The sequence below is a fragment of the Gymnodraco acuticeps genome, unplaced genomic scaffold (genome assembly GCF_902827175.1).
Source record: "Gymnodraco acuticeps unplaced genomic scaffold, fGymAcu1.1, whole genome shotgun sequence".
Taxonomy (NCBI): domain Eukaryota; kingdom Metazoa; phylum Chordata; class Actinopteri; order Perciformes; family Bathydraconidae; genus Gymnodraco; species Gymnodraco acuticeps.
Window position 1 is genome coordinate 376,403 of NW_022990701.1, and position 22,207 is coordinate 398,609.

The 22,207-nt window shown below is 41.9% G+C and overlaps 1 protein-coding gene across 1 annotated transcript; it reads right to left on the reverse strand.

Annotated features, from left to right (window-relative positions):
• Nucleotides 1-849: 849 nt before the first annotated feature.
• Nucleotides 850-21,723, reverse strand: rnf150a (ring finger protein 150a). The gene is made up of 7 exons (XM_034231317.1): nucleotides 21,020-21,723; nucleotides 8,637-8,887; nucleotides 7,720-7,791; nucleotides 7,292-7,374; nucleotides 7,039-7,135; nucleotides 6,671-6,881; nucleotides 850-3,726 (listed from the first exon to the last, which is right to left on the reverse strand). The coding sequence occupies exons 1-7, from the start codon at nucleotides 21,471-21,473 to the stop codon at nucleotides 3,608-3,610; spliced, it is 1,287 nt and encodes a 428-aa protein (XP_034087208.1). The 5' UTR covers nucleotides 21,474-21,723; the 3' UTR covers nucleotides 850-3,607.
• Between the last annotated feature and the right edge of the window lie 484 nt (nucleotides 21,724-22,207).

A 22,207-nucleotide genomic window follows, 5' to 3' on the forward strand; every position in this document is an offset into this window, starting at 1 on the left:
CCCTCCCCACACACACACACACCCACATACACACACAATAGTACAGAGAAAAGGTCACAACATTATATAAGAAGCGACAGCTGAGACTTGTGCCATGTTCAATACTGTAGCCCTCTTTCTCAAAAGCTGTCCATTAAAAATACTTTCTGAAGTCGTTCAGTATATAGCCGCTCCTCATTCACTGGAGGGTTAAAGTGCAGTATAGGAACGTTTACACAGAGAAGAATACACATAAGAACGAAATCAAATACGTGATAGCTTTGATTATAAAACCATGTTGGATCATGCTTTATTTTAAAAGGCCCATTTTAAAATGCAGACCCCTGCCATAAAAGGAGATAATTTGGTCGGCTACTAATTCAATAGAAAATAGAGGCACTGATCAATTGGTACATTCTTTTAAAAATAATTAATACAAATTATTTGCTAGTGTACTCAAAGTGAGACTTTTGGTCAGTATCAGTAGATGAAGTGTTGAAATAAATAGATATAGCCAGCAAATCATTTAATATGTTGCTTTTCTCTTAGCCATCTAGTATTCATTGTACCAAACTTCCTTGTGTAATAGTGTACTGTAATGTTTTGTGCATATTAATATGTTGTAATTTCATTTTTGGGGTGCCTTTTTTCAAATCTGGCTTTTAGGAAAACTCTGACTATAGTCCCTGTCAGATAAACAATTACAATGAATACATACAAAATAAAAAAATAGGGAGAATACCGTAAACCAATACCATATATTTTGGTTGAGCTTTGCTTTAAAAAGAATCTTCCAAATTAGCACCAAACTTGTCAGGAAACCTGGATGCCATTACATGGAGTACACCAATGTCTTTTGTATTTAAAAAATAATTTGAATTGTATTTATTCCTACAAGAGAGAAACACTGTTATCAGACACAAATCAATGATTACCTTATAGTTTACTCATATAATCTTTACATTTCTCTGTAAAAAGATGTATCGTCTGGCTAATTCCCTCTGTAGGCATAGAGCCAGAGATCTGGCACTAACACTAAACACTACTGTGTGCATTACTTTATCTTGTCGCAGAGACAGAGTGTTTGTGTGCCAACATAAAACAAAGACAAGATGGCAAAAGAAATTAAAAGCGAAAAAAGAAAAGCAAGGAGGACAACAGATATCTGAAAGTGCTTCTGAGTAATCTTATGTATTGTGCCATCTCATTATCCATGATGTGAAATATAGAGGCTTAAAAGGTCTAGATTAGGCCGGCTGAGACGTAAACATCTGTATCTCAGACGTGCTGGCAAGAACCACAACCATCCACCTCCTTCATATCCTCAAAGCAAAATATACATATCTAAACATAAAACGAGCTTTCTGTCAAACCAACCGCATTGTTTATAAGATATAGTGTGAAAATGTACATTCATAAATGCTTCCTGCAGGCAGCACTTCACAGTGAATCACTGCTGTAAGAAACTACATTATTTTTAACCTCATCTAGGAAAATCTGTCTATGGGTATAAACTTCTAGAACCAAGAGCATAAAGTCTAACAAAACATTTAAAGGAATAAAGAATGTGAATTCAAATGTGCACTTATAAAAAGAAAGCCTTCATGGAGCACTCACACATTCAATAATCCTTCAAACGGGGGAACAGGAGATGTGCTTGTTATGTAACAGTGTCCCAGGTGGCTGTAGGACATACAGTAATGGAAATAGTGGCTTGAAGTAAAAAACAAAACAACAACGTTGAATTCCACTGGCTACACGGACTCAGTCATACGAGTCTGTGCTTTTCAGAGTGCAGGAATGTGAGAGGAAACAGATCCAACCGACAATTAGATCCTACTGACCTTGTTCAATTACTGAATACTAAGAAGGTGATATACAGGATGACTACAGAACAACAAAAGTAATAGTAGGAGAATGAATATTACCAGAAACGGTAAAGGTGAGTGTGAAGTAACAGTCCCCAGAGCCATAGGAGTTTAAGTTTACGTCCACACTCAGCCAGCAAGATTTAAACCTTAATTTCTCTGTGTTGGCCCACTGTCCACACTAAGTTGGTGTTTGACTGCAGGTTTGTTAATACAAGCAACTTTTTTTATATGTCAATATAGCAATTACCATATCTGTTCTCACTAACCTGTATTTTAGTTTATACATTTCTCAGCACAAAACAGGAGTTCAACCAACTGAGGTCCTGCAGTGTGATGCAGTTTTCTTGTGTGCTGACCAATTTCCTATTCAGGAGGTTTTGAGTGCAGATATTTGCTGTGGCTGCAGAATTAGCCGGTATAGTGTGGACCTACTCCCAACAAAACTTCTCAGCTAACATTTTCATGCCGTTATCTTTTCATGCCATAAACAATCCCATGCATGGAGCTTTACATGTATAAATGAAAACCCTGAACATGCACCCAAATGCATTTGATCTGTCGGGTAATGCATAGCTTCATCCTTTTCACCAAACCAGTCTCCTATATCATGATCCTATTCCAATCTGTTTCACAGCCAGGGAAATAACAACAATTTACTATAATCTTGGCACAAAGACTTGTTGACATATTTATATTGGCTGGTTTCACAAGTGTAGGAAGTTTGTCAAAAGTATCAGCACACTGCCAGGAGTTCGGTAGTGGCAACAGTATCGGCAGCTGTATTTAGCAGTAGTGTGAACACAGCTTCCCTCCTGACTGACAGCAGGGAGACGTCACCGTCGTCATGTGATAACGTGTGAATCAGCAGCAGTTTCAGTAGGGCCGTGGGTGACATCACTTCAAACTGCTTGTGGCAAGTTACGATTGTCAAACGTGAAGACAGAAACATCTACCATGTGTTTGTTGATTTCCTCTCAACAGCAGGAATATTCAGTTGGTTAAATAGGAGACGTATATGAAACTCTTACACAAATAGAAACAGAAACAGTTTAGAAATTACAGCTTAACATGTGCATACATATTCCAACTTCTGAAATGTCCAATTACCACTGAACTTAAAGACCAATGCTTTAAGTTATTTTTTTTAGGGATGAAAACATGTACCTAAGTATGTGGTTGACATCTGGTTGAACATCACATATTAGAGTGTTAGGGAATACATTAGACCCTATATGCTCCATATTGATTACATCAGTAACATTTACTGCTGGAATATTTTGGCAGTGATCCCATACCAAAAAATCAAACAATCTGCACACACTTCTTATAATAATGAAAACTGCTATCTTGCATTAAGTAGTCTTGGATGCAGCTGGAAGGAATGAAGAGAAACCCATTTGAACCTCTCAGTACTGTGGTTCAAAATCTGAGCACTTGTTTTAAGTGTATTTCAGATGCTTGGTTTAAGGATGTGAAAATGTTGGGGCACCACAATGGGAGAGCTGTGATTGGCTGTCTGGTCGTCATTGCAGTAAAACCAACAAAACAGTGAGTGGTTACTGCTAGAAAACTAGCAAGCAACACGTCCACAGATGCAGGGACACATATTGTTTTTTCATGGTCCATAAAGACAGAAATGGGTGTTTTTGTGCTGCTATTTTGTAGTGCTCATCATCTGTGAAGTCCTCTAGGGGCCCGAGAGGTGGCGAATCTCTGACGGGCCCCTGGTCACTTTGTCCTGCTGATTTGTGCGTTTTTCAGGATTTGCCCGGGTCACATTCATGCTCCGTGGACAGGTGTACTTCAGACATGTCTACCTCCACACCTGTCGTGAAAGACGAGTCTGAGTCACTGCTGATCGGAGCCTGGTGCCCACCTGAGGGGGGAGAGATTGAGAAATTCATTATCATGTCCTAAGAAGAGTGAGGATAGAAAGTTGAATTATTTGTGTCGATACAAATGTTTCCCCATGTTCCAGCAATACATCAGGTCTCTTTGTGGGACTCTAATGGCAGCACACGCCCAGTAAGTGGCTGACTTTGGAAAGAATGATGGCTGCAATACCTTCACAGACAGCGCTCATTATTCAGGCTAAGGACACAACACAATCGGCCCTCCATCACTGCCAACAAGCCGCCGCTGAAATCCTGACAGATCGGCTTGTTCATCTCATGCTAACTGCCTGTCAGGGACATTGTGACAAATTGCATCTGATTTACATACTAATTAGGAAAAGCTGCCTTAGGGAAGCTGATCTATTGCTTGTCAATCATAAAAGGTAAACATTACTCTTTGTGTTACCACCTTCTTCTGAGTGCTTTGGCGAAAAGTCACTTAAGGGCACATTGGAAATGACTCCATCACATTGACATGTTTTTGTTAATGTTTGGTTTTTAGCTTGATAAATATATCTTGACAATATTTTTGTCTTAAATAGTGCCAACTCATACAAAAACGACAATTTATCTGATCTTAAAGCAGGAACACAATATTCACATCATGTTGAAGTTAAAATGTATAACTAGAGATACAACTAACAATTATTGAGTTAAATAGTTTCTACTTTTCAACTTAATGGCGCAACCATTATAACAACTATAGCGGATTTCAATAAATCCTTTAAAAGAAAGTCACTCTGACAAATTGACTTCAAATCTAAATGCGTCTAAACAGGGCTTCAGGTTATGCTGTAAACCCATGAAAGAAGTGTGTTTTTTTACTGTTTACTTTCTAGTGATATTAAGAAGGTGTGTGGAAGGCATATTATGTGTCAGTTTCTCCTCACTAGGGGGAGATTAAGTCTTCTAACACAAAAACTGTTTGTGTTTATTTAGTTTTCCCTGGAAGTGTAGGATCCAGTCTGACGTGTTGAGCTGTGGGACTTTTGGCACAAGTTCCTCACACACTTCATCTTCGGTTCCACTCTGCTCCTCCAGGTCTTTAAACACTGTATACAAGTGCTAAATAAACCCTACATTGAGAGTAACCAGACCAATGAGTTGTAAAAAACTGCAGGAACAACAATAAAAACCACTGGGAAGTATAGTTACATAAAGCTGAATAGACCAGGGAAAAAAGGTACAATTTAAAGCACGAGTCGCATTAAAGTCATGTTCGCTCCATACATTTCTTGTTTAATAGATTTACCGATTTGGCATACAAATTATACCTTTATCTTCTAAATATAATTTTTTTGGGCCTTTTTTAGACCTTTGTAAATAAGCTAATAATTAAAAACCTTTAAAGGGGTCCTTATATGCCTTTTGGGGTTTTCTATCTCCTGTAGTGTGTTATGTTTTACTGCAGGTTAATGGTCTGCAAAGGCTAACATCCCATCCCTCCCACACACCTACCCCCCTTCCTGAAAGCCTCCACTGGATTCCTTTGTTTACTTCAAGAACATTGTGACATCACTATGTAACACATGCGCTTCTATTGACTAGCGCTCTCAAACTTTGTACGTGATAAGCTAAGGGGCGCGACATCTCTAAGCAGTTGACTAATCACAACAGAGTCAGCTAACCAATCAGAGCAGACCCCTGTGTCTGGTTTCAGACACAGGGTGAAACAGGTGCAAAGCATGTAAACATGCCGCAAGTAAGGATGAAAAAGACAAAAATGAAACGTGATAATGAGCATAATAGGGCCCCTTTATCCAGTAATAGAACAGGTGTGAATACAATAAGTACAATGTTTTAGTATTTGCATGTGCATGTATTAAGGTGCTGATAGCTTGCACATGTTTAATCAGAATCAGAATATCTTTATTAGTCCCACGGAGGGGAAATGTGCGTAGTTAGTCGTTATTTAAATGAACAGCCCTTAGGCGTTGGCATGAAGGGCTATAATGTACAACATATGTTAACATGACGAATATTTGAGTGTAAGTAGGGTAGACTGTGGCTTTCTGGGATAGGGAAGCTATTCTTACCTTCCTTTGTTTCTCAGGAGGGTCTAAAATGGGGAACACTGACCAGGTGGCTGCTGGCCTGATTTAGGCTCAGAAAAAAAAACAATTCAACCCTCAGATTACAAACATGGGGGAATGAAACCAGAAACACCACACTGTAGGAAAGATACTCTCCTCTGGGGCATGAATGGTAACAACACTCATCTGTATCTTTTGGCACTTTTACTTATGTTACAAGTGCAGGACATAGCAACTCACTGCTTTAACTAATTGCATTTCATTTAGCTGACATTTTTATCCAAAGTGAGTTGCAATAAACTACGAAGATACAAACTCAGAAAAGCAAGAAACCAGCAGGTACATTTGCCAATAACGGCCCGTCCACACAGCGGAGTGCGTTGAAGCTTGCCGGCGGGCGTGTCTGAAGTTCGACCAACAACCAATCACATGAATCTCCCGCCCCTGACACACAAGCAGCGGTTTGATTGGCTAGAGCTTGTACTGGCATATGATTCGATTGGCTGACGCTTCTGCCGAGGCTTCAAAAGTTGAACATTGCTCAACTTTTGCAGCGAGCCACGCCAGCAAAGCTCCGCGTCGCTTCCCACAATGCAGTTCGGCGAAAAGTGACGTCACCCCATTCAAAGTGAATGGTGAAGCTTTCAACGCACGCCGCTGTGTGGACGGGCCGTAAGCCATATCATTGTAAGTGCTGGTGCATTAGTTTAAATTGAGCTAAATCCTTTAAGTACTCTTGATGGCTAAAGTGCATAATGGAGAGACAAAGAAATAGGCAGACGTGTAGAGCATGTGGTGAAAGCTTTTTCTGCAATTAAATTCTCAAAAATCCCTTTTCCCTGTCTGTCAGGTAATTTCCTCTATATTAAAAATGTGTGATGTCTGTGCTTACCGCCGGTGATGATGTGGCTTTCCGCTGCCCGAGGCTCTGTCTCTTCATCAGGGTGGAGCTGATGGAAGCCGATCCCCCCGCCGGCTGGATCCAGAACCACCGAGCTCTCGTTAAACGTGACCTCACTCTCCCCACTGATGGCGTTGGTGGGTGGACCCCCGACAGATGTCTCATAGTCTGGAGGAACGTCATCTGTGCAGTCTGCGTTGAGCTGGAACGTGTATACAAATTCTTTAGAGACTAGGTGGGTCCATCTCTTTTGTATGTTTTGCACATTGGAGTTGGATTAGTCTTGATATCAGAAATAAGAGCAGTGCAAAACATTTGAGAAAAACACACAAAAGAATAAATAAAAAAAAGGACCTTACCAGGATTCCCAAGGCTTTAAGGATGTTCATTTTACACATGGGACATGTCCGGTGGTCTTGTAGCCACGGGTCTACACAGTGCTTATGGAAAACATGCCTGGCAAAACAAAGCACAGTGCACAAAATAAAAGTATTAAAACAAATGACTGTAGATATCAGCAGTTATATGTTGACTTTATGTTTCAACAAATAGAGACTTTGTTGTTTTTCAAATTATAGTATGTAGGACAAATCTGGAGCAGACAAAGATTACCTGCATGGTAATACCCGCACAACATCATTAGGCTTATAACCTTCAATGCAAACTGCACAGTTGTCAAAGTCTGACTCAGTCTCCTAAAACACAGAAATAGGAAAGACGAAAATGACTAGAATTAATAAGTATAACAATGAAATAATGACAATATGTTTATCATACAGCCTTTTACAAAGCAATGTGAGCAAGTGCTTTACAGTAAAGACAATGAACAATTAAGAGAATGCGATAAGATAAAATAAACATTTTAATTATTAGTATACTGCTTATAAAATATATTTTTCGTATAATGTCCTCTACATGGGTAAACACACTTTAGTAAATGTTTAAAATAAATAATGACTGACTTAGACTCCCTGTATAGTAAAATATGCTTTGATTTGTGTGTGAGATGTACTGTTTGCAGTGTAGGATCCTCACTCTACCTTGTCTCCTTTCTTTATAGTGCGTACTTGCAGCTTACTGATGGCCTTTTTGGCAGCATCTCCCAAACGTCTCTGAAGAGATAACAAATATTATTACTGACACGACAACATACTATTGACAGATATTGACTCAGTCAGCAGTATCTCTTTGGTGGGTTGATACAAAGTAAATACTGCAACCACAGGAGAATGTGCCCCAATATGACATTTGACAAGATCCAGCATAACCTGTAACTCTTCAATTTCTCATCAATTTCACCTCTTTGCATTTGTGTTATTGGTACATTATTACTATTGTACACTAGTGACCTTTAAAATAACATCACAACAAATAAATCAGGTAATTCAACACAATATCAAGAGTGGTTGTTTTGGGGTGTCTGGAGATTAGATGTCTCTTAAGAACAATAAGGCAAGTCGAGTAAGTAAGATAAAGTTTACCAGTAATAATCAAACACAACATAAACTTGTAACAGTGTTACCTTACTGTACTGCCTTGGAAATAAATTAGGAACAGACTTGTTCAATATCCTTGTAAAACAAAAATCTACATAAATCAAGGTGAAAACACAAACAATGGTTGTCACGGCAGCGGCTGCTTCCCCAACACACGCACTGATGAGTTATCATAACAGACGTCACAAGAACATCAGAGGCGGCCATTCATATTGAAGGGAAGGCAATAGAAAGTATTTGCACTGGGCCAGAGAGCAGAGTTGGTTGATGGTTCACTGGTTTGCTGCGCCTCTGTTCAGCCAGCTGTCGGGCTAATTTTGGATTCTCCTTAAAGCCTCAGAGCCACAACCAGATGGAAAATTGCACGGGCCAATGTCAAGAGTAAAACCACAGCACTGTCAGTATCCCTGTTACTGAAATAACATCACTTCATACCTTGATTAAAGTGCACACAGTCATACCTGGTTGCGGTCTCGTGCGTTAGCGTAGCGGAACCTCTGGATGTAGTAGAAGACGAGCCAGGCGAGGGAGATGATCATGAGCACGATGAAGGAGATGGAGACAAACACCACCGACGTTCTGCTCACATACTTGTGCAGGTTGCGGGTTCCTATGGAGATGGACAGCGTGACCCTGATCTGCTGCTCCAGCAAGGCAGCAATCTCACGGCCTTTAGGCTCTGGGATCATGATGGCCACAACTTCACCCGTACCTGCGCATACAACGAGAAGTGATGGTTTAGATTGTTTCATAGATACATTAGTTCTACAGCTACAAAAAAAGACATTGAAGTCATTTAATCAGATTTGACACAGACACAAATCAAAATTGGTGGATCTTAGACTTCACTTTAGACATATTCAAATATATTCTTCAGACAAAAAAAACATTGAATGTAATTCAAATATGATAAGATAATTTTGTGTCTATTGTTGAGCAGGCAACTAAAATACATTTGTAACGCATTTTGTATAATATCTATATATAATATCTAATTAATGCATCAGTCCATGACACAAAATCATTGGTAACTATTTTAATAATATAATTGTTTACAACATCACTTATCAATTTATTAAATATCTTTTGAAAATCAAATCAAATCAGGTTTTATTTATATTGCACATTTTAAAAACGATTTTTGGTCGAGCCAAAGTGCTGTACATGCAAATAAAAAACACATTACTGCGATCGCAAACAGAAGACAATAAATTACAACAGCAAATATAAAAATCAAACACAGGGAAATGTCATGAGTCGTGCTCCGCTCTGACTAGAAGGCCAGAGAGAAGAAGTGAGTCTTTAGTGTTGATTTAAAGGTACGGTAGGTAAGTTTGAGAAACCGCTCAAGATACACATTTTGTTATATTCCATGGAATGCTCTTAACATCCCGATAGCAATTAATATCTTAAGTGCTTTCAATCAATCAATAGATATTTATTTATATAGCCCAATATCACAAATGTTACATTTGTCTCAGTGGACTTCACAGTTTGTACAGAATATCAGTATGACAATACAACACCCTCTGTCCTTAGACCCTCACTGTCACGGTGTGTGAAGCAGGTAGGACCCAAATGCAGATTAAAGTGCAAATTCCTTTATTTCAAGGCTAGGTGAACAACAACGACAAAACAGAACACTCACCGACAAACTAGTCATGACAAAAGACGAACCGACAAAGACAGACAGAAAAACCAGAACTTAAATACACACAAGACTAATCACACAAACAAGACACAGGTGAGGAGGGAGGAGAAAACACAGGGGCCACAGGTGAACACAATCGGGTAATCGGACACACCAGGGAAACTAACGACAGGGAACCACAGACAAATCCAAACAAGACACAACGCAGACAGAAACAGGCAAGACAGGAGGTGAAGACCTTTCAAAATAAAACATGAAACAAGACAAGACAAAACACCATAAAGACAGATCGTGACAGTAAAAAAACACAAAAGTCCTCAAGCAGGGTGGGTGGAGGGGGTCCGGAGGAGGGACGTATCACTAGGCCACCAGGGTGGGTGGAGGGGGTCAGGAGGACGGGACTGAGCTGACCGCCCAGGAGCACAGCAGAGGACCAGGAAGGGATCTCGGGCGGACAGCCCGGGGGCAAGGCAGAGTTCAAGGAGGGGTTCTCGGGCGGACGGCCCGGGGGCAAGGCAGAGTTCAAAAAGGGGGATTCGGGCGGACGGCCCGGGGGTAAGGCAGAGTCTAAGGTGGGGGACTCGGGCGGCCGAGCATGAGGGCGAAGGCAGCGGCAGGAAGAGTCAGGGGGCCGGGATCGCGGGCGAAGACCACGGCTCACAGAGGGCCGGGATCGAGGGCCGGGATCGAGGGCGAAGACCGCGGCTCTCAGGGGGCCGGGCTCGAGGGTGAAGACCACGGCTCACAGAGGGCCGGGATCGAGGGCGAAGACCGCGGCTCTCAGGGGCCCGGGCTCGAGGGCGAAGACCAGAGAGCTCCGGAGGCCGGGCAGGAAGGCGCTGACGGGACAGTGCCGGAGACCGGGCAGGACCCGGTGTCGGAGCTGGTGGGACAGGCCTCTGCAGGATCCCCCACGGAAGAGGACCAGGACACGGGATTTGCAGGACCCCCGGCAGGAGAGTAGTCGGCGGGGCCTCCAACAGCACAGGACAAAGGGTTGGCAGGACCCCCGGCAGGAGAGTAGTCGGTGGGACCTCCAACGAGACAGGACAAGGAGCTGGCAGGACCCCCGGCAGGAGAGTAGACGGCGGGACCTCCAACGGGGCAGACATACGATTGGCAGGACCCTCGGCAGAGGAGTAGTCGACGGGGCCTCCAACGGGACAGGACATGGAGTTGGCAGGACCCCCAGCGGAACCTCCAACGGACCAGGACATTGGGTAGGGACTTGAGACGTGACTCGAGAGGGGACTCGAGAGGAGACTCGAGAGGAGACTCGAGAGGAGACTCGAGAGGGGAACCAAGGGGGAACTCGAGAGGGGAACTAGAGAGGGGACTCGAGAGGGGACTAGAGGAGAGACTAGAGGAGGGACTAAAGGAGGGACTAGAGGAGGCACTAGAGAAGGGAACTCGAGAGGGGACTCACGAGGGGACTCACGAGGGGAACTAGAGGAGGGACTAGAGAGGGGACTAAAGGAGGGACTAGAGAGGAGACTTGAGAGGGGACTCGAGAAGGGACTTGAGAGGAGACTGGAGAGGGGACTGGAGAGGGGACTGGAGAGGGGACTGGAGAGGGGACTCGAGAGGGGACCCGAGAGGGAACTGGAGAGGGGACTCGTGTAGGAACTGGAGAGGGGACTCGGGTAGGAACTTGAGAGGGGACTCGGGTCGTTCGGTACGCCGACAGGACACGGGGAGCTGGCGTCGTCTGGGGAGCCAGCAGGAGACGAGGTGCTGGAGTCGGCCGGTACGCCGACAAGACTCGGGGAGCTGGCGTCGGCTGGGGAGCCAGCAGGAGACGAGGTGCTGGAGTCGGCCGGTACGCCGACAAGACTCGGGGAGCTGGTGTTGGCTGGAGAGCCAACAGGAGACGAGGTGCTGGAGTCGGCCGGTACACTGACAAGACTCGGGGAGCTGGCGTCGGCTGGGGAGCCAGCAGGAGACGAGGTGCTGGAGTCGGGACCATGACTGTATGGGCCAGCTCTGGTGCAGGGACCACGGTTGTAAGATCCAGTTCTGGAGCCGGAAACATGGCTGTAAGGTCCGGAGCTGAAGCCTGGATCATGGCTGTGTGGGCCGGTCTTGGAGCCGGAAACATGGCTGCTGGGGCCGGCACTGGAGCCGGAACCATGGCTGCTGGGCAAGGAACTGGAACACGGAACCATGGCTGTGTGGGGTGGTACTGGAGCACGGTACCATGGCTATGTGGGATGGTACTGGAGCACGGAACCATGGCTGCTGGGTCCGGCACTGGAGCCGGAACTGGCGCTGGAACCTTGGCCTTTCGTCTTTTAGGAGTCTTTTGGAGGCTTCGTGGACCTCCAAACGCCAGACTAGACCCCAGGAAAGGGTCAGAACATGAAGCCTGGTACTCAGGGCTACGTGAGAAAACCCTAAGCCACTCGGGCAACAAGCTCCAGAGCCAGGGCTTGCGAGCAACCTCCTGACGTGCCTCCTTCAACGCAGCCTCTCTACCCCGTCTAGATGAGGCGCCTTTCCATGTATACAACATTTACTCCAGAGAGTATCCAAGACTTTCCGCCTGTCGCATCAAAAGGGCTGAGTCTGCTGGGTCCATAATGTGGTCGGTTCGTACTGTCACGGTGTGTGAAGCAGGTAGGACCCAAATGCAGATTAAAGTGCAAATTCCTTTATTTCAAGGCTAGGTGAACAACAAAGACAAAACAGAACACTCACCGACGAACTAGTCATGACAAAAGACGAACTGACAAAGACAGACAGAAAAAACAGAACTTAAATACACACAAGACTAATCACACAAACAAGACACAGGTTTAGGAGGAAGGAGAAAACACAGGGGCCACAGGTGAACACAATCGGGTAATCAGACACACCAGGGAAACTAACGACAGGGAACCACAGACAAATCCAAACAAGACACAACGCAGATAGAAACAGGCAAGACAGGAGGTGAAATCTAGGAACAGATTTTTGCAAGAAATTATAATTCTTCTGAATGATATTCCTATTGACAGCTAGTTTCTATGTGAACATTATGAGATGGACAGCCAGAGAGAATAAATTAAAAACAGTTATGAAATACTATATGACAAAACAAGAATACAGTTTAAGTGATTTGTAAAATATCCATAAAGAAAAATCTGTTTACAGTTCTGTTTCATATGGGTGTTGAGAGATGTATCCATAGATCTCTTAAGTTTGCTCTCAAAGTACACCAGATTGATGCTTTTAACTTCAATATTTAAAAAAATAATAAGGAGCATGCCCCCGGACCCCCCTAGAGGAGGTTAGGTCCACAGTGTTTACATGCTTATTTATACAATATGTGTGCTTATGCTAACATCATAAGACAAAAGTTGGTTCCATGTTGTGTGTAGTGAGAACGTGTGTGTAGTGAGAACGCGTGAGGGGGCGCCCCCAAGCCAAAGCTCGCTTAGGGCCCCCAAAAGTCTAGGGCCAGCCCTGGGCCTACCTGCCTGTCAGCCTTCCATCTGTGCACAAACTTATCTCGTGCCCTCATTGGTCATGTGCGCGTTCGTGTGTGTTGGAGGAGGGGCTCTGTAAGAAAGTGGCAGATTTTCTCCGGTCGTGTATTTTCAAATTCTAGCGATCTCGAGCCGGTTTCTCAAACTTACTTACCCTACCTTTAAAACACCCTAGGGTAAAAATAAGGCAAAAATACTTCTTGCCTTATTTGACTTGAGGTGTAGGAGTGTTTTAGCGGCCCATATATTTTTCCAGATGTCTCGCTCTCAAATAACAATATACCTGTCAGAAATCCAGTATTGCTCAGGGTATATTCTGTGTATTATAAATTGTCTGTAATGATGAGGGAACAACCCATGGGAAAAAACTGAGTATTTTCTTAGACACAATAAGGGAATAAAAAGGCTTTAGTCTCTCTCTGCAACCTGCCGCTCCACAGTGGCAGGTTGCAGATGCATCAACAGAGTAAGCACTGTTACATCATGTTCCTTCTGCCGCCTGTTTATGACTGACGCTGCACAGAGTCACAGTGGCTCCCCACGGTGCCTCAGTCCCTCGATCAGCCACCAGTGGCTTTATTCAACCTGCCATCAGCTACACCACCTACTGTGCAGCCTGCCACAGTTACACAGAGAAATCATCATGCACTGTTACAGAGATCTGCACAGAGCTAAAATTATATTCTGGTACTAAGACAGATAATATGATGTTTTGTGTTTTCCATCCAACAGATATGCTTCATTTTTGAGGAGGTGGTTTATTGCTTTGATGCACATCAATGCCTTTATGTAACATAAAGGCATTGATGTAACAGAGCCGTTGTGAAATCGGCTTTATGTAACAGAGCCGTTGTGAAATCTGCTCGCTGACTAGATTTTATATGACCAGGTTTGAGAAGTCAGACCAGTATTCTGTTGTTTTAACTGTCGTATTTTGTATGCATGTGCAAGAATCTGCATTATTGGCTAAAATAATACATTCTTGAAGGAATCATTTGGATTGCAGAGTACTTTTTTTTAACACGATCAAGCCAATATGTTGGGGCAAAAGCAGCTTTCTTTAAATTACACTTAAATTAACAATTTGCTATGGGTAATCGTAGAAATGGTGTGTGCAAAAACAGCCAGATTAGTAATGAAGCTGGCAGCGTCTCCACTGATAACGCAAAGGTTTATCCCTGTATTACGGCGACTGTTGCCTCACAATGAGTTTATGTATGTCAGAGCGTCTTAAGCAAATGCTGTTGGAAAACAAAGACGGAGAGCGAGCACAAAAGCAAACATACGGCTTTTCGCTGCTGATCATCGCTGTGTTTCCAGACCCTCAGCCCACAATCTGTCACACCTCAACTAACATGTTTGCTTGTTTATTTTTCTCAATTACATATACATTTAAATAAGGTACATTTTAAGAGTTTATGAAATGCATTTTCTACATTTGCTGGATTTAGAAATATATTTCCTGTTTTCGCCAATAACACAAGTCTCTATTCAAGTCTTTCTGACCATATACAAATATGAAGGTTACCTGATTTGTAAACCTATGTTATTAAGCAGGACCATACGGTGCATAGGGGAAATCACTGTGATTTAACAATTGCCTTTGTAAACAGGCATTATCCCATGTCAACAGGCAAATTAATGCAAGATAAAACTGTTGCTTCCAGACTCAAGGTGCCATCTTTCAGCTTCACAGCCAGCAGAAATAAGGAAAGGCATAACAAGTCATGTAAGATTTCAGTAAGCCTCGACTCTTATCTCTTCTGTTCACTGTGACGCAGCCAGAGCGGATCAAAATAGCTGATACTAAAACAGGAGAGCAATGTCTGAGACGGAGCTGAACTTGTGAAAAGATCTGTGTTTCCAGAGCCACCTCGCCCACATGTGGAAGCAAAGAAGGAATAAATAGTGAATGGGTTAATTCAGAAGACACCGACCTATGCTGGGTATTTAATTTCTGTAACAGGCTTTTCGGACTGCTGCAGAGAGGTTAAGACTGAGGCAAAGATTACTATAGAATTAACTGGTAATAGCCTTATTTACAACCATAATCTGAACCCGACAGATGCTCAAAGTTAGCTACACTTAATCATGCAAGATCCTCAAAAAAAGTCTGTGTCTGAAGAAAGGTTTTTAGGAAATATGCTTATGTGTTTTTCCCCCCGAGTTTAATAAAAAGGTAAACATGAAACTGAAGACAGCAGGTGGTTAGATTAGCATAACGACTGGAAAGAGGAAACATTTACCCTGGCGTTGTCCAACATACAACTGTATTCAGATAATAGAACAATATGGTTTACATTTTAAAAAACTAGCCTTTTGATATATTTACTTTACATTATTTGAATGTATTGTCTGTTTTTTAATTTGTTGTCTTTTGTATGCACCTGTTCCTATTCGTTTATTGTGAAATATTTGAAAGTTGTTTTATACATGAACAATTTAAAACCAAACGACGACAATCCACTAGCTTCTCTTAAAGGCAATTAATAACCCAAAATTACAGGTGATAAATAAAACAGGCTTTGGTTTTATAGGGATTTAGTTCCCAGTCTATTACAGGCAACACGTGGGGATTCCAGGAAGTCATTTCTCTTAGGTTATAATTTCTTACAGAAGAAAGTTCCCCATAAAACAAAAATCTCATTTTTACACTTTTTGCCATTTCCCCTTTTCTTAAATCTTTACGCCAATGCACGGCTGCATTCAGCTACAAATTCACTAAACATCAGAGTAGTCTTCTTAATCTTCTTATCTAATTCTATGTAAGAAAGAAAACAAGTGCATTCCCTTTGATTTTATACAACTTTGAAAGGAAATTGGTTTAAACCCAACGCTTCTAGAGATGTTAAAGCCACAGTATCTGACCTGGCGGTCTCTGACTCTGACTCCACTCAGCGTTGGGTTGAGGGTTGAATAAAGCCAGGCATTGAGAGGTTTCTGCCTCTAACAACTGTGGATTTTACAGCCCAGCTGTGTTGTCTCTGGACAGGAAAGTGCTCCATTCTTTCTTTGGCAGCCTCACACTCAGTCTACACATTAAGATCGGTTCCTTTGTCACTGTATTATCTTCCTCTTCACTAAAAGCTTTGTCATCACACCTCTCCTGGCTGCTGTTTCCGTCTCTTAAAGTGTTGCCGTTTATAATTTAATCACAACTTTAAGCAGTGAAATCCTGGTTTTTAATTTGATGTGAAGTGTAGCACCTAGTGATTCCAACAATACTCTCTTTATAACTTTTCTTTGGTAACTTGCCACTAACTTCTGAGACGAGTGGTTTTACATAGAATTTAAATGATCTGCTTATTACGACAAGCACCTGTGCCATCTCTGTACAAAAGGATATTTTAGTTAAACGTCTCGTATACAATTAGCCCATTATGTGGACAGGACAGGTGTCGTGCACTTTTAGTTTGAACATCTGTTTGTTCACAGACTTCTGTCCATCAGTCTTTATGCATTGTGCTGTTGTCTGGCACAGGTGTAGTAGTCTAAGCAGACACACCTGTATGAAAACTAGCAACAAGCCGAGAGCCCATTTCTATTGGAAATAAAGGCCATGTGCAAAACAAGGCTCCACTCACATATACTATTGAAGGCTTTAAACTCAACTTGTGTTCTTTGCAGTAATCCATCAGTTTGTGGTGGCATTGAGAGGTAACATTGTGGTTTTAACTGAAACTGGCTTGGAAAAAGGTTTTTTTCAACCTTAGATTAGGGCTGCTCGATTATGGCAAAAATCATAATCTCGATTATTTGGGTCAATAATTGATATCACGATTATTAAAAACGATTATCCATTTACTTTGAAAACATCCATTTATTGAAAAAAATAATGTGAACAATATGTTTTTAACAGTTGATTACCCTGAACTTTAAGTATAACTCAACTGAAAAACCAATACAAAAAATAAATAAAAATAATCGTTTTATTTCGATTATGTTGTTTTCATAATCGTTGCAAGCCAAAATCGTAAATGCGATTAAAATACGATTAATTGAGCAGCCCTACCTTAGAGCAGAAACAACAACAAATTCAAAATAACCTATTACGCTTTTTGGGGTTTTCCCTTTCCTGTATTTTTTACATTGATCTTGTAAGATACGTTTGTTGTTTTGACATTGTTTTACATTGCCAATTGTGTTTGTTGACTTGTGAAGCCCTCTGAGACAAATAGGATTTGTGATTTTGGGCTATATAAATAAACTTGAATTGAATTGAATTGTGTTATATAGGTTTTGTATCATGTAAATGGCTTAAGGCTAAAACCCCATAGTAACCACGAGAGGCTTTCTCTCCCACACTCTGAAACACCTGAAACACCTCCATTCCATAACATAGGGACATCACTATGTAACACTAGCGTTGCTGGCGCTCCAACACATTGTACTTGATAGGCTAAGGGGTGGGACATCTCTAAGCGGTAGACCAATCACAACAGAGCCGGCCAGCTAACCAATCAGAGCAGACTGGGCTCTGGTTTCAGACAGAGGGTGAAAAGAGGTGCTGCAGCAAACGTGTCACAGTGGAGGCCTAAATACAAATATGAACCTGCAAAGGAGCATAATAGGGCCTCTTCAAAGAACTACAACAGAGAAGAGAAGGCAGAACACTTTAGAAACAGAACAGGCTGAGTGTGCTGATACTTACAGCATCGTCTCCGAACAATGGGAGACCGAGCCTTCTGCTCATTCGCCCCGTGCCTCTGGAACTCCCTCCCAGATCAGCTGAGATCTGCCCCTTCCACCGAGGTCTTCAAAACCGGCCTTAAGACCCTCTTCTTTCGGCAGGCCTTCCAATAAACTTTGAGCATGGTACACCTGGAGTATTGCCATTTTTATCGCTATCTCCGACTTTTACTTTTGTACTCTATTTTATTTTTAATTTTTTGATTTCTTATTATTATTACAATTATTTGTTTAATCTCTCAAAGTGTATCAATATCCCTTGTTGTGAAGCACTTTGAGATTTGTCTTGGCAGATGAGAAGCGCTATATAAATTAAATGTATTTATTTATTGAATTAACGTCTAACATTTATCAGTGGTTTTATGGGAATTGGCTAACATTTAGCTTCAAAAGTGGCGTACTATAAAGGCACTTCATTACCAAATCGTTACCATTTAGTGGAAGTACAATGTCTTCTGTGTGGTTAATGGATCAAATGCATGTTCTTGTTTCCTTTATACCTAATACCAGATGTGATGCCCCTGTGGGTTCATCTGGAGAGGGTGTGGCTGTGCTGCATCCAGCCTCCTTGATTGCAGTAACTCAGGGCACCTGGGTCTGGTGCCCAGCAGTTATTTAAAGCCTCTGCTCCTCTCTGTCTTCCTCTCTGTCTTCCTCTGCTTCTCCCTGCAGGCACCCCGGTTTTGTTGAGTATGCTATGCTTCACTTTGTGCACTTCAACACTCTCACACACATACATGTCCATACAATCCTCACCCTGCATTTACACTACTGATACCACTGACATCCACACCTCATACTTTACTTGTTGTTTTGCACTTAATTAATTTGGTTGATTTGAATGTTTTTCTTAAATAAACATATTTTGTTAAACGTGGACATGGTGTGTCTCCTCTTTGTTGTGGCCTTTTGAGCCAGGTCATAACACCAGATAATATGAAAGGGCTCTTTGCTTTTTAACCACAATTTTGACGTTTGACTCTAGCAACAATTTAACCACCCAGGAAACTCTTAAGTCCTAAGTATAGTTTGCAGGTATTCCTTTCCTTCAGACTTAACACAGCCACTGTTTTAGCAACAAGTCAAAACTAGCCACTCCACTCGCTGATGTTCTTCAAGCTCATTGCTTCGAGCACGCAGTAACAACGAGGAGAGACTCAGATGATGAGCATATAAGCATTTATATGACTCAGATCTCCTCTCAGCTGGATTATGCTTGGAGCACCAAAAAAGCCAAGTACGCTGTGCATCCTTTTATCTTAGCGCCGCTTTTGAAGAGGAATCTCCCCGGTGATACATGAAAAGTCTATTCATGAGCCCTCTAATTAAATTCATCGGTGTTCTTTGATACATTTTAAATTTGAATCCTGTATTCAGCACATTTAAACCTGACAACAGTTTTGTTTATGAGCGGCATTGTTTATTTATTTGTAGCAAACACATTAGTCACCTTTGAGCTGTTTAAAAAATCCATGTGTTTGACAATTATCTGCCTTCAGAAAACAAGGATAATAAATGTGACTCCTTTGAAGAACCTGAACTGAGGATATTTTGCATGGATCATTTCAAAAGGTGTGTTTGTGTGTTTCACAAAGCTTATTTTCACATTTTATTTCTTAAATGTTGCTTTGATGGCGTATTAGCTGTGCTTATGTGTCTTTGGTGTTCTTCAGCTTTGTCCACATGACTTCTAGACCTGCAGCCTGCATGCATACATTCATACTAGTGTGGAAAACTTGGGACGTTGTAAAGAGGAGACTATGTTAACATTACATGTTTGCTATCTGTGGGCTTATTGGCACATATTACAACCAGCCTTTTCCTATTTGTTTTGAACATAACAATATCATGTATTGCCTATGTATAAATCAGGAGCTCTTATGGAACAATGTTTTGGGAAATGCCACTGCAGTTATTTGCACATAAGGAAAACAAGATAAGTGATAGTTATGCAATACAAATAAGTATCTTATTTTACTCACATTGTCCACATCTGTCAGCGTTAGGCATTAAAACTACTACTTTAAAACTCTTGAAACACTTTGAAAGAAATGTAATCTGGAAGTTGTGTTCATGATATGTAGTTTAAGTGACGATTACAGTCACATATAAATTGGGGTATTTTTTACCCTCTCTACACCGTTTTGGCCAACTGAATATTGAACACTGTCAAGGAGCAGAACTGGCATCAGATATTTGGTCGGATTTGTAAAATGGTTCTCTTCGTTTTTCATCAAATAGTTAATACACTTCTATATTTTATTATGTTCAGCTGTGTGTGTTTAGGCAACCTATACAGTTTGAGTACTAGGGACTTAAATGACATAAGAGAAATGTGGTAAAAACATGCTCATGTCTCTTACTGTATATAAGGTATATAAGAGGCTCTAATAGAGATGGGAGGATAAATGATTGTATTGTGTATTGCAATAAAAACACCAAAAACACTTAAACAATAAGGTTGATTGTGCAAATGTCCATTATCAGGAGTGAGTTGCCAAAAGCTGTCTAGCTTGATATCATGGTAGAAGTAAACGATATTGAGCATAAGTATTAAGGAATGATTACAGTCAAAAGAACAGTCTCAATCAGAGTTGCTTTTTGACAATATGAATTATGACTTGCTCGGGATTTGCTATTATGGTATTAAAGATTGTGAATCTTTTTCATTGTCCTATTTCTAAGAATATCAAACAAAGGATGTATATCATGATAATGTCTTCAATGGTTGCATCCATTTGAGAAAAACTTCAGCAGGACCTACAGAAACACTTTGAAGAATCAGCAGACCAATGGCAGGTCAATATTTTAGGGGATCCAGTGCACTTTTCTACTTCACCGCAAAACTAATTGATTATTGAGCTGAAAACACAGAGACAGAAGCTGCTCAGGGACTTAAGCCGGGGGAATGAAAACCATTAATCTAGCCTAATACTTAAGAAGCAACTAACTAATAACATTGACCCTTTAGGCCTCCATCACCTGACTGGAAAGGGTACATGATGGAGAAAAGAAAGTGTGCCCAGTTGTCTCTTACCTGGATGGGGCATTGTTATGGTGTCGTTGGCATTGGTGGAGCCCACATTGTATATCACAACTGCAGAGGCGTTGTAGTTTGCAACGTTACAGATCTTCTCTCGGTAGGAACAGTTCCCATCAGCCACCAGAGCCACCCAGGCGGTGTTAGCGGGGAGAGGGGGGAACCTGAGGCTGGGGTCGCACGCCTGCCTGTCCTGCAGGCTGGACGGAACCAGGACCAGACCTCTGGCTTCTTTCTTGGGCGACTGCTCACCATACCTTCCGCACTCGGTTTTCTCCGTCCTGACCTCGGAAGTGACGGGGTCCAGATAGGTGATGTTGACAAAAGCAGTGTACCACTCCTCTTTCTCTGCAACCGTAAAGTCCAAGCACAGCAAGTGCACGAAACAAAACGACAGCAGCCACGTCGAGAGAGCCAGACTGCGGCAACATTGGATGAAGGACGGTGCCATTGTGCGGCTGCTTTTGGGGTGGATGGTCCTTGGTCCGGGTCTCCGCCTTACTGGAAAGCTCCCACCCCGTCCCTCTTTTCACCCCCAAACCTTAACTTTGCATAAGAGCCAGTGCCGGACACCAGCTCTCATGGAAGCTGTCCTAAAAGAGTTTGTGAGCTACGTGGATGAGTCTGCTACACCACCACCTGCAGGAAAAAACGACTTGGTGTGTATGTGTGTTGTTGTTCACCGTCAGCTGTTTCGCTTCCTCGTTCAGGATTGGCTCATCGCTCATCATCATGTGACCTGGGCGTGGGCACGATGGACCCTGACGACCCATGGCATGTGGAGGAACTAAACAGAAATACATCATTTAATCCACTGCCACATGAATGCATTCATATCATCATGAGAGTTTAAGCTATAATGCTTTCCATTATTGGTTTCTGCATTCATTGGGTTTGATATGTTGGAACAAACTGTATTTGTTACGTTGAATTTTTATTCCATTTACTTATCATGTGTTATCATCTGACAATATTTATTATAAAAAAACATTGATAGCCTACTTGACACTAATCGTCAATAATATCAGGAGTAAGATGTGAATGTATTTAACAGGGAAAATAGATAGTCTAAAGTTTAACAGAGGGTGTTTTATTAAAAATATTATTGCTCACATACATTATTTCATCTATTTTAATTATATTCATATCTCTACCATTTTCAGTACTTGTAAGCTACTTTATACA